Here is a 16,838-nt window from a genome sequence, read left to right as displayed (position 1 = left end):
CAGCCATGATCTTGTTGAATGGCGGAGCAGGCTCGAGGGGCTAGATGGCCTACTCCTGTTCCTAATTTTTATGTTCTTATGTTCTTTGTAAACCATCTTTGTCTACTCTGTACCCTAAGTACTTCACTGAGTTTTGAAATAACTCACACTTACGAGCAGACACTCGTACTCTGTGCTTCTCTAGCCGTTTGAGGACTTCATTCAATGTGTTATTATGAATTTGCCTATTTGGTGCTGAAATTAGTATGTCATCCAAATAACATACTACCCCTTCAATACCTTGCAAAATCTGGTTCATCACCCATTGGAATATGGCAGGGGCGGAAGACACTCCAAACGGTAGCCTATTAAATTGATATAGGCCTAGATGAGTATTTATAGTCAAACATGACTTGGACTCCTCATCTAGTTCAAGCTGTAAGTAGGCATTCGTAAGATGCAGTTTTGAGAAGATCTGACCACCTGCAAGTGTGTGAATAAATCTTCTATATTTGGTAATGTATTGGGGGCATTACCCTCTGGAACCTGGTTTATGGTTACTTTATAATCACCACACAATCTTACCTTACCGTCGGATTTAGGTACAACAACAATGGGTGTAGCCCAATTACATCGATTTATCTTACAAATAATGTTCTCAGTCTCTAGTCTTTTGAGTTCTTGCTCAACTTTCTCCTTGAGTGCATATGGTACGGAACATGGCTTGTAGTAAACCGATCTAGCGTCCTGTTGTACCCTGACACTCACCTTGAAGCCTTGGATTGGAATGCCCGTTTCGCAGAACACCTTCGGATACTTCTTGATAACCTCATCCGTTGATGAAAACCTCGCTTCCACACAGAAAATCTTACTCCAATCCAGCTTCAGTGAGCTCAACCAATTTCTTCCTAGTAAGGCAGACTTGTCTCCTTTCACTACTATTAGAAGCAAGTTCTGAAATTGATCTTTATATTTCATCAGTACGGTGATATGACCTACTACAGGAATTTTCTCATCCGAGTCGCCTCGCAGCTCTATCTTGGATTTCTCCAGTTGGAAATCACGCAATTTGTCGCGGTGTAGTGATTCCGGTACTACACTCATGGATGCACCCGTGTCAATTTCCATTGGTATCTTGAATCCCGCAACATCTATGTGGATTTTGATGCTTTCCGAATCGCTGTCCGTTAACCTCATGCTCCTGATGACATGTAATTCTAACATCTCCTCGTCCTGTTGTTGTTCTTCCATGCTATGTAGTCTCTTGGTATTTCTACTCGTAGCTTTGAACGCTGGACTCATAGCTTTGAAAGCTGGTTTTCCCTTCAGTCGGCATGCCTTCGCAAGATGCCCAGTCTTTCTGCAGAAGAAACACTCTGCCTTCACGTATGGACAACTTTGAGCAATGTGTTGTCCCAGGCACCTATAGCACAACTTCGACGCTCTGTTAGAATTTCCAGTTTCTGAGACTTTGGGCCCCCACCATCTTTTACTTTGAACCTGCAAGTGATTTACCTCGGTTGACTGACAACCGTAATCATTATTTATTCTCGGGAACATTGTTCGGCCATGCCCATCGACCTCGCTGTCTGACAAGCAATCTCAAAAGTCAAGTCATCCGTCGTCAATAACTTCCTTCTGATTGCATAATTTTTCACCCCACAAACAAAACGATCCCGTAATGCTCGGTTTTGAAAGTTTCCAAAATTACAGTGCATTGATAGCTTTTTTAATGCTACGATATAATCACATACTTACATCAGTCTTTTGATTCCAAATTCCAAACGATAGCTTTCAGCAATTTCTAACGGTTTGGGGTTATAGTGCTGCTCCAGCTTTGTTAAAATCTCTTTAAGCATTGTGTCCTTTGGCTCGTCAGGCACAAGCAGATTTACAAGGGTTTTGTACAATGCCGGACCCGCCTCCGATAAGAAGATCGCTTTCTTACGTTCCAACGCAGCCCGGTTCTGGACTGCATTGTCTGGAACTTCGATTATGTTATTTGCAGTGAAATACATTACTAGCCGATCCACATATGCTTTAAAACATTCCCGGTCGTGTCTATATTCCCCCAAATGTCCGATTACACCTGTCATTTTAATCGCTAGCTGTTCACACCGCGTGCTGTGTTTTACCTCGGATTTTGTAGCTTTTTTCCAAAGACAGAAACTTCCAAAGTCTCTCTGTCGGCTGGCTGAATCCTTCACCAACAAAATTTAAGCTTTAAATCATCCGAAAAATCCCATCTCATCGCCAAATGTGATATCTTCACAGAGCACAAGCACACACAGCTTCCAACATGGCAGGCAGCTTTCTCGGAAGCCTCTGGAATCTGCCTGGTTCTGTTTATTATTAACTCTGCAGTTGCAGTACACAATACGTCCACATCCACAGTGTGGAGCTACAAACATTACAAGCTTACAGACATTACAGCCATCTGCAATGACGACAGCTGAACAAGTTGTTGGGTGAGGTCACCATAGCCCAGGGTGGGGTCTTACCCAGCATGCAGGCCATTCTGCTGCCAAAGAAAACCACCTATCCAAGCAAGGTTTACGCTGACATGACAAAAAAAATAAACCGCTCGACCCTGGGCACCTCTAACGGGCTGGCTGTGGGAGGAGTGCCGCGTAGCAGGAAAAGCTCAGTCGTCTCGGCTCGTACTATGGCTGAGGACCAGAACCTGTGTGATTGAGGCGGATCATATGGGGCCCGGGATAATGACCCAAATCATTGAAGGATGCTGAGTCATCAGTACCGGGAGCTCATCAACAGCAATCAGCAGAATCGGGAGGATATGACCAGACCCGACAGTAATAAAATAACAGAAGCACTCGAGGAAGCTAACAAACTGTTTTCCAATATCCGACAGACACACGACGCAGCCTTGGATGCCCAGTTTCTGGTGCTTGCAACAAACCTGGTTCAAGAGAAAGCTAATCAGTTACGCACAGATATGGTGCTTTTTGACCCATCCGTCTTTGCAGAGGAACTGCTAACATTCATGTGTTTGAACCGACTGGAAACTGAAAGGAATGATGATGGCGATGAGTCTGCAGGGTAGCTTCCTAAAGATGCCTGGACCAAACTAGGAAATGAAACTGAAAAATATTTTAAAAGAGCTCAAGCCGTCATTATATGTTGGGATCTTTCAAGTGAACCTCCAGTTCCATGACGGAGAACTGAGAGATAGAAGAGGGTCTGAACTAAGGAAGAATGCAGAATAAGGTCTGTGAAGAAAATGGGTGAATCTCACCAAGAACCCACTGAAAATGAAATAGAGAGGATCTTAGAACTATTGTAGGCGTACTTCAATTCTGATCCCGAAATGGCAATCAATTTATTTGACTTTGTAATTGATTCACATTCTTACTCGCAGACTGTAGAGAACATTGTCCCTGTCTCCTTCATTGTGAGAGATGGTTTTGCTGCAATTGGGCTTGACCAAGACAAACTACCCATCATTGAGCCAGTAAATGAAAGTGTGGATAATGAAAGGCCACAACAACCAAAGCAACAGTTATTTTTTGAGTCAACAGTAACGATACATTTGAAACAGCAGATGCTATGATACCAGCATTCACCCAAGGAGACTGATAACATTACTCGATAAATTTAATGTGCCTTATACAAATCCCTACAACAAATGAAAAATGTGGTTTTTCAGAAATGAGGATTATTTTGTACATATGGCTTTAGACAGCAATACAATAAATGCTAATGCCTTCATTTGTGTACTTTTCCAGTTCTATTTTTGAAATTAAAAATCACGGCTACTTTTTGCCTAGCTATAGTTATGCATTTACACTTTTTTGAAAATAAATGGTTCAAATTAATAAAAAAACAAATCAGCCAGTTCCCATGCGTGTCCCCCCTTCTCCTTTGGTGCCACGGTTACAGAAAATAAAGCGAGCCAGATCAGTACAGCCGACCTCCACTGTGGAGCTGGACAAAGCATTCAAATTGGTGGGAGAGATCAGTTGATATCATCTTCTTACTAATTCTATTACACGTGAGTGAGCCGCCGAGTTTTACCTGCAACAAGGGAGCAAGAAGGTACTTTGTTGCTTTCAGATGGCAGTGGCATGTTTTCGAAGAGGAAATGAGAAACAAGTTTGTGAGAATTGTGAGCTGTATGTGAATACGCTTTGTAAAATAAAATGATCCGACTGTAGATGGGTTTGTAAGATCAGGCTTTCAATCATTAGTTGAGGCAAGGAAGTATTTTAGTAGAAGGAAGAAGAGTGATTGAAACAGGTTTAACTTCATTTTATTAATTACTTTCTATTAAGTCCAATACTCCACCAGGGGACGGATTTATGGTTTAATCTTGACGCTGATGAAAGTTAATTAAAATTTTAATAACATAAAAAGTGGGGCAAATTTTGAAAATCAGAATTCTGGTGTCAGGTTTACATTTTTAGAAATGTTGAGGCACCTCACTTTCTACAAGCCAACCCAATTAGTACATCTGTCTGCTTAAACATTCAATCCGTTTGGGGGCAACAAAGGTTGCCTCTTGTATTGGATGGTAGCGTGAGTGTGGCCAGCTGAAGACATGGCCGTCAATGGCGGAATGATTAAAATTGGGAATGCGCAAGAGGCACAAATAGGAGGAGCACAAAGATCTCGGCGGGTTGTAGGGCTGGAGGAGGTTATGTTTCAGAAAAAATAAGGTCAAAAGCAGAGCGAGGGCAGCCTGTGAGTGACGTGACAGCGGGGCCACTGACCCACCCACTCCTGCTCCTTTTTCTTATGTTCTTATGTCAGTAATCGGCCGAATGCTCTTCCTGTCTGGGGAAAAGGTCAGGGAAAACATAGCAACTCATGATTTCTTGCCAAATCTCATGGTTTTTAAGAGTTTGTCTCATGATTTATTACCGGGTGGTGTTGGCATTACTGAGACTTCTAGGTTATATCTTACAACATAAAAATGAAACACATAAGTAGAGGAATATATTTATGAAATTATAAAGGACACTCTTTTATGATTTTCACAGAATAACAGATATAATCATGGAATTCAATCTCCAAATCACTAGTAAAACTCCCAGAATATAATTTAATGAAAATGGAATTTGATTTATTCAGTCAATGTAAATGAGAAGCCCTGATGTTATTCTCTACATGGCATAAGCTCCCTTATTTTCATAAACAGCAAATCTGACTCAATGTGATCAGCACCACGGGAGATCTGCTATATATCTCATATTTTGCTTGGAATCTATTATAGAAATGTATCACTCCTCTCCTATGGAACTATAACAACAATTCACCACAACAATTCATTGTATGGCAACCAGGTGGAAATTTTACCAATAATTATCGCAAGTGAACAGCAGAAAGTAGAGGAAGTTTTACTAACTGTTATACTTGATCTTCGATTTCTGGATAGTAACACTGAGTGAAAAATTTAGAAAAGTGTTCCACCCCCAATATTAACATCTCTCACTGTGAAAAACATCGGCAACCTATTCAACCCCAAACAGAAGTTTCAACCCCATTTTCATTGGCTGTAAAGTGCTATGGGGCGTCTTGAGATTGTGAAAGTTGCTATATAAATGCAAGTCTTTCTGTTCTTTTTTAATTTCTCTCCATCGCACAGACTGCTTACTTCCACCTTTATAACATTTCCCACCAACTAATTTCTCCTTCTTTGGCTCGGTTCATTTTATTTCTGATTAAGGGAAGGTCGTGTCTGACTAACTTGATTGAATTTTTTGAGGAGGTAACATGGAGGGTCGACGAGGGTAGTGCATTTGACATGGTGTATATGCATTTTAGCAAGGCTTATGATAAGGTCCCACATGGCAGATTGGTCACAAAAGAAAAAACCCATGCGATCCAAGGCAAAGTGGCAAGTTGGATTCAAAATTGGCTCAGAGGCAAGAAGCAAAGGGTAATGGTCGAGTGTTTTTGTGACTGGAAGGCTGTTTCCAGTGGGGTTCTGCATGGCTCAGTACTAGGTCCCTTGCTTTTTGTGGTATATATCAATGATTTAGACTTGAATGAAGAAGAAAGCTGTAGACTGCAGGAAGATATCAATGGACTGTTCAGGTGGGCAGAACAGTGGCAAACGTCATTCAATCCGGAGAAGTGTGAGGTAATGCATTTGTGGAGGTCTAACAAGGCAAGGGAATACACAATAAATGGTAGAACACTGAGAAGTGTAGAGGAACCTTAGAGTGCATGTCTACAGATCCCTGGAGGTAGCAGGTGATTAAGAAGGCATATAGGATACTTGCCTTTATTAGACGAGGCATAGAATATAAGAGCAGGGAGGTTATGCTTCAACTGTACAAAACATTAGTTAGGCAACAGCTAGAGCACTGAGTTCTGGTCACCACATTACAGGAATGGTGTGATTGCACTAGAGAGGGTACAGAGGAAATTTATGACAATGTAGCTTGGACTGGAAAATTTTTGCTATGAGGAAAGATTGGATTGGCAGGAGTTGTTTTCTTTGGAACAGAGGAGGCTGAGGAGCGACCTAATTGAGGTGTATAAAATTATGAGAGCCAAGATATGGTGGATAGGAAGGACTTATTTTCCTTAGCAGAGGGGTGAATAACCAGGGGGCATTGATTTAAAGTAATTGGTAGAAGGTTTAGAGGGGAATTGAGGAAAATTTTTTTCACCCAGTGGGTGATGGAGGTCTTGAACCGACTGCCTGAAAGGGTGGTAGAGACAGAAGCCCTCATAGCACTTAAAAAGTACTTGGAAATGCACTTGAATTGCTGTAATCTACAGGGCTAAGGACCAAGAGCTGGAAAGTGGGATTAGGCTGGATAGCTCTTTGATGCTCGGCACGGACATGATGAGCCGAATGACCTTCTTCTGTGCTGTAAATGTCTATGATTCTATGCCTCTGTGAATTATAGTGGGCTGTTTATCTACATTAAAGGCGTTGGCTTTATTTTTGGGTCATTTTCGACCCGATTTTCGCTGGGTTTTGACCCTATGCGGTGGAAAATGGAGCAGTCAGCTGTTTTTCGCCTGGTCGCAATCCTTGGGTCAATTTTTGGGGCGGTGCTTTGAAGCAACGCCGGGGAGAGCTGCACCGCATGTGCAATGGCTCGCAATGTGACACCATTGCGAGTTTCGAGTCTCACCTGACCCATACGCCGCGAAACGCGCCCCGTGATGTCTGCCAGGGAAAACACAGTGGTGCAGCCCTGCCAACGGCAGTGAGTTGGATAAACTGAAAAAAGGGTAAGTTTTTATATTTTTATATTTTTAGATTTTTCCAGCGTGTAAGAATCAGCGAAAACAAGCTTTTTGGACTTTTTGGAAATTGCTTGGACATATTTACTGTACAGCAGAAGAGCTGACCTGGAGCAGGTCAACTTAAACATGTTTAAGTTGAATACACATCAACTGGGCGGAAATGAGAATGAGCTGAATGCGGTAACATCATGGTTGATGAGTGCCTTTTGTCATGGAATCAGTGAGATATGAAGTAAAGTTGCTGGTGTTTCAGGCCATCGAAAGACAAAGGAAAGCTATTTTGACCACAGGAGCCACCCATCGAGGGACAGCCCAGTTGACAAAGGGGCAGGCAAAGGCTTGGTTTTGCTTTTCAGTTGGACAGTCTCAGGCGGGAAGAACAGTTGGATTTTAATCTTGCACGTATAAGAGAATGGCTGTTGGAAGCCATCTCTCTCTCTCCCCTCTTCTATGCCTGCTTGCAATGCACAAGGATCAAGCATGCCATCTGGAACAGAAAGAAGAAACCACCATCGACAAGCCAAGAGAGCCTTGCTACTTCGACTGGGAGGCTGATCTTGAGACTGGATTTGAATACCACAGTTTGGTATGGACCCAGAAGATACGCCTCATCGAGAGAAGCAGCGAGTAAGCCAGAGGGGTAATTGGTGAGCATTTATCCCAGCCCATGGATCTTTAAGACCACTGCATAGTGTGAAAGGATATCGTGTGTCCCAACCAAGCTTTAGAGGTTTTAGTGGGGAGGATTTTGCAAGGATCATAAGCACGTGCACATTTCTGTTGGACAGATTTAGTGGTGCATTTTGAATTCGAGCAGGGGTGTTTTAGATGTGGGTACTTCGCGTTAGGGGCCTGTTTAGATTGGCCAGACTGTGTATTGTACTGCATTTGTTTGTTTTACACACCAGGGTGGGTGTGGCTTTACTGTGTGTTTTAACTTTAATAAAAGCATTGCTGGTACTCGGACCAAGGTACCCGTCCCTGACTCATTTCATCTGTTCAGTACAGTAATTCACTCCCAGCATTAGAATTATTGTAAAATGGGGGGTGCTTCGAAAACACCTAAGGGAAACCACTTACAAGCGATTTGCGAGGCAAGTGTGTTGGCAATGTTTTTTGAATGTTTATTTGAATTTTTTTGTTGTTTTTTTTCCCCCTCCCAAGGCACCTCTCTCAGGGTGCTCCCAGCCCCGCACTAAAGTTGGCGAGGTTCCTGCTTTTGCGCCGTGAAAGTAATTCAATGTCTCCCTTTGCGCTGCGTTCCGGCTAACATTAATTGGGCAGTAAATTTCCCACCCCGCCTCCGTTTTCACCCTGAAAACGGCAAAGCTGAAAACCCAGCCCTATTTAAATGTATGTTTTGTTTTTGAACAGGATACAGTTGGCTCAACAAAAAGTGACTTTTTTAAAAAAGTGTCGGCTATGTTGTAAAGTTTACCATTCACAACTATAGTACAAAGACTATCAATTCTAATTGTCCTAGTTACCATCCCTTCATAGGATAACACTTAATCACAAAATCTTTAGCATTTACCTATGGTGAACTTTGAGATCATTTCCAGGAAACTAAACAAGTCAGAGCCTTTGGTTTATTTATAACTTGGCATCAGAACCAAGGCCACTAAATGGCAAAGATAAGCATTCCTGAACCTAAAGATATCACCGCTGTTAAATGCAGATGTACGGAAAGACAAGTCGGCAACATGTCATCATGTTGGGATCATTATCAAAACCAATTGGTTTGAGACTATCTCCAGAAACTCAGTGTTTTGAAATAATATAGGAATGGACCTTCTTTGGAATTCTTTGAGGATACAATGAACAGGGTGGATAAAGGGGAACCAGTGGATGTGGTGTATTTGGACTTCCAGAAGGCATTTGACAAGGTACCACATAAATGTTACTACACAAGATAAAAGTTCACGGGATTGGGGGTAATATATTAACATGGATAGAAACATAGAAACATAGAAACATAGAAAATAGGTGCAGGAGTAGGCCATTCGGCCCTTCGAGCCTGCGTCACCATTCAATAAGATCATGGCTGATCATTCCCTCAGTACCCCTTTCCTGTTTTCTCTCCATACCCCTTGATCCCCTTAGCCATAAGGGCCATATCTAACTCCCTCTTGAATATATCCAATGAACTGGCATCAACAACTCTCTGCGGCAGGAAATTCCACAGGTTAACAACTCTCTGTGAAGAAGTTCTACACCAGAGGTCCAAATTCATAAAATCTATCCTACAGATTTTTTCCATCCCATCAGCGACCCATTGGACATATTTATTCAGCAGACAAAGAAACATCAGAATTTATTTAGTCATGTTCAGGTATTACATAAAGATATCTTTTATTTCTGAAATTTCAGAAAAATCTTACCAGCTAATCTCATTAATGGCAAGAATTGATAAATTATTGGGTTGAACTAATACTTGTAGCTATTATAATAATGGTCAAGAAACATTGATGATATGTTTACTAAACTTTTATTAAAAATAAAGAACACTGCAAATATTCCTTTAAATATGTTTCTTATAAAGCAATATATACATGCAGAATTGTAATTAAGTCTCAATGTGCACCAACTGAGTTGGCTAACTACTTTGCTAATTATTCTTTGCTGGGTTCTCAAAGAATTGCTGTTTATTCATAGGCAAAATGCAAGCTTAAACCCCTCATATATTCTCCAACAGCATCAACAAGCTACTAATAAAAAAAAAACAATCAGTACTAGAAAAGAAGGGACTGAAAAATGTGGTCAATAACTTGCATCATTCGTCATGTTCTACACAAAGGGATAAAATTGTAGGATTTATACCAAAAGAATATACTTACAGAACACAGAGAGAAGCTATTTGGCCGATTTTTGGCAGATAAAACAGTGGACAACCAATAGGAAACATTCAAACAGAAGATGCCTAGGGTACAAACTGGACATATTCCACAAAGGGGGTGCATTAAAAGATGAAGTTCTTTGGATGATTAGAAAAAATAGAAATTAAACAGAGACTTTTAAAAGTGGCGAACCTAGGGCTACTAATACAAAAGAGAATCAAGTGGAGTATAGAAAATTATGCGGGGAAGCAACAAAGATTTGAAAGGCTAAGGAAAGTGCTATAAAGACTGGAAGGTAAGATAAGGGGAAAAGTATATAATTTTATAAACATAAAAAGTAAAAGAATTAAAGAAAAAGGGCCAATTTAAGTAGAAAAAGGGCCAATTTAAGTAAAAAAAGGAAACTTTGCAGAATGGCTGCCATTCCTGACATGCCCTTACAAAGCAAATGTCACCAGGAGGAGGGAGGACAGGTGGAGCCTGAATCACGGATTCCCTACCCTTGGGGGTTCTGCTAGCCTGGCTCAGTCAGGAACGTGGCTTATCTCCGAAGCCCAATATACCAAGTAAGTCGATGCATGATTTGTAAAAGTGTCCTGGACCAGTTGAACTACAAGCAAATTTTTCGAGACTCTCACTAATGGAGACTACCTACTAAAACTTCCTTTTGTATACCTCCCAAAGGCAAAACTACTGTAATAATATGGGATTTCACAGAGGCAAAACATCATTTTTGTTGACAGTGTAATTATGGAATCACAGGAATATCCATCACATATTGACCTAGTGGAGCAGGATTATCCAGTGATTAGTTTTAGTGATAACAATAGATTTCGGGTCAGATTTGGATAGTGCAAAATAAATGCAAATTCAAATTGAAAAATATATATATGATAGTATTTTTACTGTATTACAATTGAAAAAAAGGAAATCATTTTAGCTGTGCAGATTAAATTGTGATAGGTGTATTGTTGTCTCCCAGTGACACCTCTTCCCTGCAGGAATGGTTGTGTCTTGAAATTCTCTAGCTGCTTTTAAAACCATTCATAACCAGCTAACAGTTTGTGTGCTGTTGAAGGGCCCAGCTGAAAGTTGGCTAAATAAAGGTAACTCAATATGAATATCAGTGAAAACAGCAATCTTCTAGTTGGAAATTTAATGACAACTACTGAAAGATCAGAGGTGATATAAAATGTTAAAGTTTATTTTATGAATCATTCCTTGCCTTTATGTGGTAGGGGTTTTCTTTTCTTTTAATTTTTTTTAGCAGTTAAAAAAGTACCTTCTGTTAACCTAGCTAAACTTTACATTAAAGTCATCTCACACATTTTCAACAAAGCCCCTTATTTAAATGTACATCACTATTACAAACTGTAGTAAATTTAAATTACATCTTGAAATGTCACAATAATGCTTAAATAGCATAGGAATATTTTATTTGTCCAGTGATAATATTTCCCCTCTTTGGTGCATGAATATTTTAGACAAATTCTGATCAGATTATAAGCTTATGACTAAATTATATATATATATTTAAGAAAGCTGGAGTAATTTTACTCCATCAGAAACAATTAATGTCAAATCAAATAACTCTTCATGAGATGCTGGACAAATAGTTGATTAAGAATGGAATTCAAGATAACACATATCTGAAGTCCCATTTGTCTGTTCCATTGGTTCAGGTGGATGTTAAAGATCCCATAGCACTATTTGATGATGATCAGGAAGTGCGCCTGATGTTATGGCCAACATTCCTCCTTAAACTATCACAAACAACAGATTAACTGGACATTCGTCTAATTGCTGTTTGTGGGACCTTGCTGTGTACAATATGGTGTTATGTTTACCCAAGAATCAACAATAACTGCACAATGTTATTGATTCCATGTGAAGTGTTTTGGGGACATTTCTGAGAACCACGTTAAGAGGTTCAGAAAATGCAAGTTGATGTTCCTTTTGGAAAGTTTACCTCAGGTTGGTTCATCTCCTCAAAAGATCAAATTAATTGAGTAGAGGTCAGGATAATGTAAATTGTAGATAAATCTGTGGGAAGGGCATGGATGGGTCAATGGCTCTTCTTGTACCATAAATTCTTCATTCTTCAGAGTTATATGCGGATTAATTCTCATCTTAGTCAGTCATTTCTGAGTCTTTCAGTGTAGTTTTCAGAATCTTAAAGTTTGCTACTGACATTGAAGATGTACTTTCTATGGTCATAGATACAATGAGGTTTGCATGAACTACTGACTGTAATTATATGATCTCTGGGTCATCAGACTCTTCTGTCAAAGAACGAGTAAATGGTTGATCCATTTTGGGAATATTCAGATGCTTTAATATGCTTTGCTGGCATAAGATATCTTATCTTCTTCCAAAAGTATGAATTTTGTGATAAAGACGTATTTCTCCACTTCAATGTCCTGTTTGATCTCAAAATAAGCTGAAGTGATTGTGGCAAAAATGTAATGTCTCTTATTGGATTATATTCAATAAGTATCGGATTTATTAACCTCTCAACCAAAGCTTGATGAAGACCTGTCATCAGTTCATACATAGAACTGTCATCTGCCAAGCATTTAGCACATAGTATTATAATTAATCTTCTACATTTGTTAATGTAGGAAAGTATGTCATCTGCAGAAGCTGAAAAACAAAAAAAACATTTTTAGGTGATCAAATAATTTTAATAAATGGATTACATGCACAAATATGAACAAACACAAACTCGAACTGTTTTACACAACCATTTTTCTTTGTGCTCAATGTATTTTTATTGTTTCATTTTATGTTATTTCTCAGCTGGACAATTCACATTGTCAAAATGGGTAAATTAATGTATTATCCTCAAACATTCACTCTATTATATTGGCATTTGATATTCTTCATATCAACTCTACCATCTAAACAGGGTGTCAAAGTTATGAACAGTATGGTTCGGTCTGAGAAAATAGCTACGGTGGGGTTATTTTCTCAGACTGGTGGCTGAATTGGTGGCGAAGATATGGAGTTTGTGGCAGGAGCAGAAGATGATGGATTCAGTCTTCTCAATGTTTAACTGGTGGGTCATCTAGGACTGGATGTTAGACAAGCAGTACCAGGCAGTGGAGGGGTCGAGAGAAGTGGTGGAGAGGTAGAGCTATGTGGCATCAGCACTCATATGGAAGCTGACCCCATGAGTGTGGATGATGTTGCAAGGGGCATCATATCGATGAGGAACAGGCAGAGGTGAATCCTTGGAGGACTACTGAAATGACAGTTCAGGGGTGGAAGGAGAAGCCATTGCTACAAATGCTCCGATTACAAACAGATAAACAATGTTGAACCAAGCAAGGCCAAACTGATGGAGCTGGATAATGAAAGAGAGATGTTGGAAGAGGATGGTGTGGTTAACTATGTTATATCTTCAGTACAACTCACAAACAAACACATCCTTAAGATGGCAGAACACTCCGGAACTCTAGTCAGGTGACCTGTTCCCTCTTTATTTGTACATAGTATTGGCTGCAGTGCCACAGTAGTCCACAGGTGGCGCTATATATATATTACACCTCTCCCTCCTTAATGAAGAAATAATTATAACAAAATAATCATCATACATAACTTGCATGGTTATACATAACAAAAGATATGGACTTATTTTGCCATGTTAACAAATCAAGCTTAACCACTTGCTTTCTGTTTCGAAAAGGATATCTTCGCTCTCAAACTGAACCTTCCAAACATGGTGTCGAATTTAACCTCATTCGAGGCTGATCTTGAGGAAAGTTTTCCTCCAAGGGATGCCCTTGATTTCTATTTGAACTCTCTCTAACTTCAAACTGTTTGTCTGCCTGACTCGGACTCAGATTTAAATTGTGACTTTCTCTTGGATTTGTTTCCAGTACATTGGATGTAGGATATGCTACTGGTACTTTACTTGTATCAAAACTATCTGATGAGTCAGAAATAATTGAATCATTCCCACCATCAACTACTTTCACGTCTGTCAGTAAAATATGATCAATGTGAACAAACCTAACTTGTCCATGATCAAACATCTTCACCAAATATGTGCAAGGACCACATATCTTCACCACTCTTCCTGGTAACCACTTTAACCATTTATGGTGATGGTTCTTCACTCTCACCTTCTGATTTAATTTCACACTTCTCTCTTTTACTCTACCTCTATCATGATTCTCTTTCTGCCTTAATTGTTTCTCTTCTACAGACTGTGTCAAGTTTGGTTTTAATAACGAGAATCTGTTTCGTGGATGTCGTTTGAGAAACAACTCTGTTGGTGTTCTACAAGTAGTTGTATGAGGAGTATTACGATATGCAATTAGAAAATTAACCAATTTGTGGTCCAAGGACAACTGTCGTTTCTTTGGATTTGGATCCAACATCTGTTTGATGAGGGCACGTTTTACAATTGTACTTTGTGCTCTGCTGCACCATTTGAAGCGGGGTGGTACAGTGGAACCTTGGTATGTTCCACGCCATTTTTGCTCGTGGACTGTGCAAATTCTTCTGAACAAAATTGCGGTCCATTATCAGAAACAATTTCTTCAGGGAGGCCAAATGAAGAAAATAATCTTCATAAAATATCTCATGTTTTAATTGTTATTTTCTACATTGGAAACCCTTGGACCCACTTTGAATGGCTATCAATCACAATGAACAATTGTTGTCCTTCTAGCTCAGCAAAATTGATATGTAGCCTTTGCCACACCCTGGGCGGCCATTTCCATGGCTGTAATGGTACTGGTGGCGGTTGCTTGCTTACCGATTGACATGTCGTACACTGACTGATGATGTACTCTATATCTTTATCTAGACCTGGCCACCATAAATAGCTGTGTGCAAAACTCTTGGTCAAGCACATTCCCAGGTGCTGGTCATGGAGGTCTCCTAATAATTTGGACCTGAATTTATTTCGTACAACCATTCTTGCACCCCACATAATACAATCTTCATCAACTGATAATTCATTCCTATGAATGAAGAATGGATGAGTATCTTTATTTGTTACCTGGTTTGGCCAGCCATTTGCAAAATAATCATACACCTTTGATATAACTGGGTCACCTTTAATTGCTCTACCAATCTCTTCAGCTATAACTGGCAGTTCATCAATGCATGAAAAATAAAATACTTCTTCCCTATCGGGGAAGGCAATTTAAACATAGCACCAGCATTTCTGTGATCAGCTGATTGTTTGTATTCAATATCATATGTATATACTGACAAAATCAAAGCCCATCTCTGCATTTGGGCTGCAGCTAATGTTGGAACTGAGGTCTTTGGATGGAGGATTGCTGTCAGGGGCTTATGGTCTGTAATGATGGTAAACTTATGACCATACAAGTATTTGTGGAACTTCTTGACCCCAAAAATTAATGCCAAAGCTTCCCTTTCGATTTGCGCATAATTACGCTCACTGGCACTGAGAGTACAAGAAGCAAAAGCAATTGGTCTCTCCTCCCCACTATATAGTACATGAGAGATTACTGCCCCAACTCCATATCGAGAGGCATCACATGCTAGCTAGATCTCCTTAGATATATCAGAGTGAACTAACATGGTGCTCTCTACTAATTTGCTTTTACACTCCTTGAATGTTGTAACGCATTTTCTGACCACTTCCAATGGACCTGTTTTTCCAATAGTTCATTCAGTGGATGCAGTACTGTAGCCAAATTTGGTAGGAACTTCGTATAATAGTTCAAAGGACCCAAAAATGATCGAAGTTCAGTGACATTCTTGGGAATGGGTGCATTTCTGATTGCATCCAGCTTTCCCTTGGTTGGATGTAAATCATCTTTGTCTACTCTGTACCCTAAGTATTCCATTGAGTTTTGAAATAACTCACACTTACGAGCAGACACTCATACTCTGTACTTCTCCAGCTGTTTGAGGACTTCATTCAATATGTAATTATGAATTTGCCTATTTGGTGCTGAAATTAGTATGGCATCTAAATAACATACTATCCCTTCAATACGTTGCAAAATCTGGTTAGTCACCCCTTGGAATATGGCAGGGATGGAAGACACTCCAAATGGTAGCCTATTAAATTGATATAGGCCTAGATGAGTATTTATAGTCAAGCATGACTTAGACTCCTCATCTAGTTCAAGTTGTAAATAGGCATTTGTAAGATTCAACTTTGAGAAGATCTGACCACTTGCCAGTGTTGTGAACAAATCTTCTACATTTGGCAATGTATTGGGGAGATTACCCTCTAGAACCTGGTTTACGGTTACTTTATAATCACCACACAATCTTACTTTACCATCGGACTTAGGTACAACAACAATGGGTGTAGCCCAATTACATAGATCTATTTTAGAAATAATATTCTCAGTTTCTAATCTTTGGAGTTCTTGCTCAACTTTCTCCTCGAATGCATATGGTATGGAACGTGGCTTGCAGTAAACCGATCTAGCGTCCCTCTGTACCCTGACATTCACCTTGAAGCCTTGGATCGGATTGTGGGTTTCACAGAACACCTTCAGATAATTTTTGATGGCATCATCATTTGATGCAAATCTCGTTTCAACACAAAAAATTTCACTCCAATCCAGCTTCAGTGATCCCAACCAATTTCTTCCCAATAATGATACTTAAAGGGTTGACAAATGATACTTAAAGGTGGATAGACAATGGCAAAACTTTAAAGTTCATATGGACGAACTTCAACATTTGTACATCCCTGTCTGGAGTAAAAATAAAACGGGGCAGGTGGCTCAACCGTGGCTAACAAGGGAAATTAAGGATAGTGTTAAATCCAAGGAAGAGGCATACAAATTAGCC

At 39.9% G+C, this 16,838-nt stretch overlaps 1 protein-coding gene and 1 pseudogene across 1 annotated transcript in view; one reads left to right on the top strand and one right to left on the bottom strand.

Moving 5' to 3' along the window:
* Positions 1–2,485: 2,485 nt before the first annotated feature.
* LOC139274626 (non-structural maintenance of chromosomes element 4 homolog A pseudogene) lies at positions 2,486–3,550 on the top strand (annotated as a pseudogene).
* Positions 3,551–12,224: 8,674 nt separating this feature from the next.
* LOC139274625 (interleukin-18 receptor 1-like) overlaps positions 12,225–16,838 on the bottom strand; it is a 32,489-nt gene continuing 27,875 nt past the window's right edge. The window contains exon 5 of the mRNA XM_070891304.1: positions 12,225–12,686. Coding sequence (XP_070747405.1) covers positions 12,316–12,686 — 371 coding nt within the window. The 3' untranslated portion in view covers positions 12,225–12,315. The remainder of the gene's footprint in view (positions 12,687–16,838) is intronic.

The sequence above is a fragment of the Pristiophorus japonicus genome, chromosome 10 (genome assembly GCF_044704955.1).
Source record: "Pristiophorus japonicus isolate sPriJap1 chromosome 10, sPriJap1.hap1, whole genome shotgun sequence".
Classification (NCBI taxonomy): Eukaryota; Metazoa; Chordata; class Chondrichthyes; family Pristiophoridae; genus Pristiophorus; species Pristiophorus japonicus.
The sequence above is the reverse complement of the archived record's forward strand: the minus strand, read 5'-3'. Positions and strand labels throughout refer to the sequence as shown.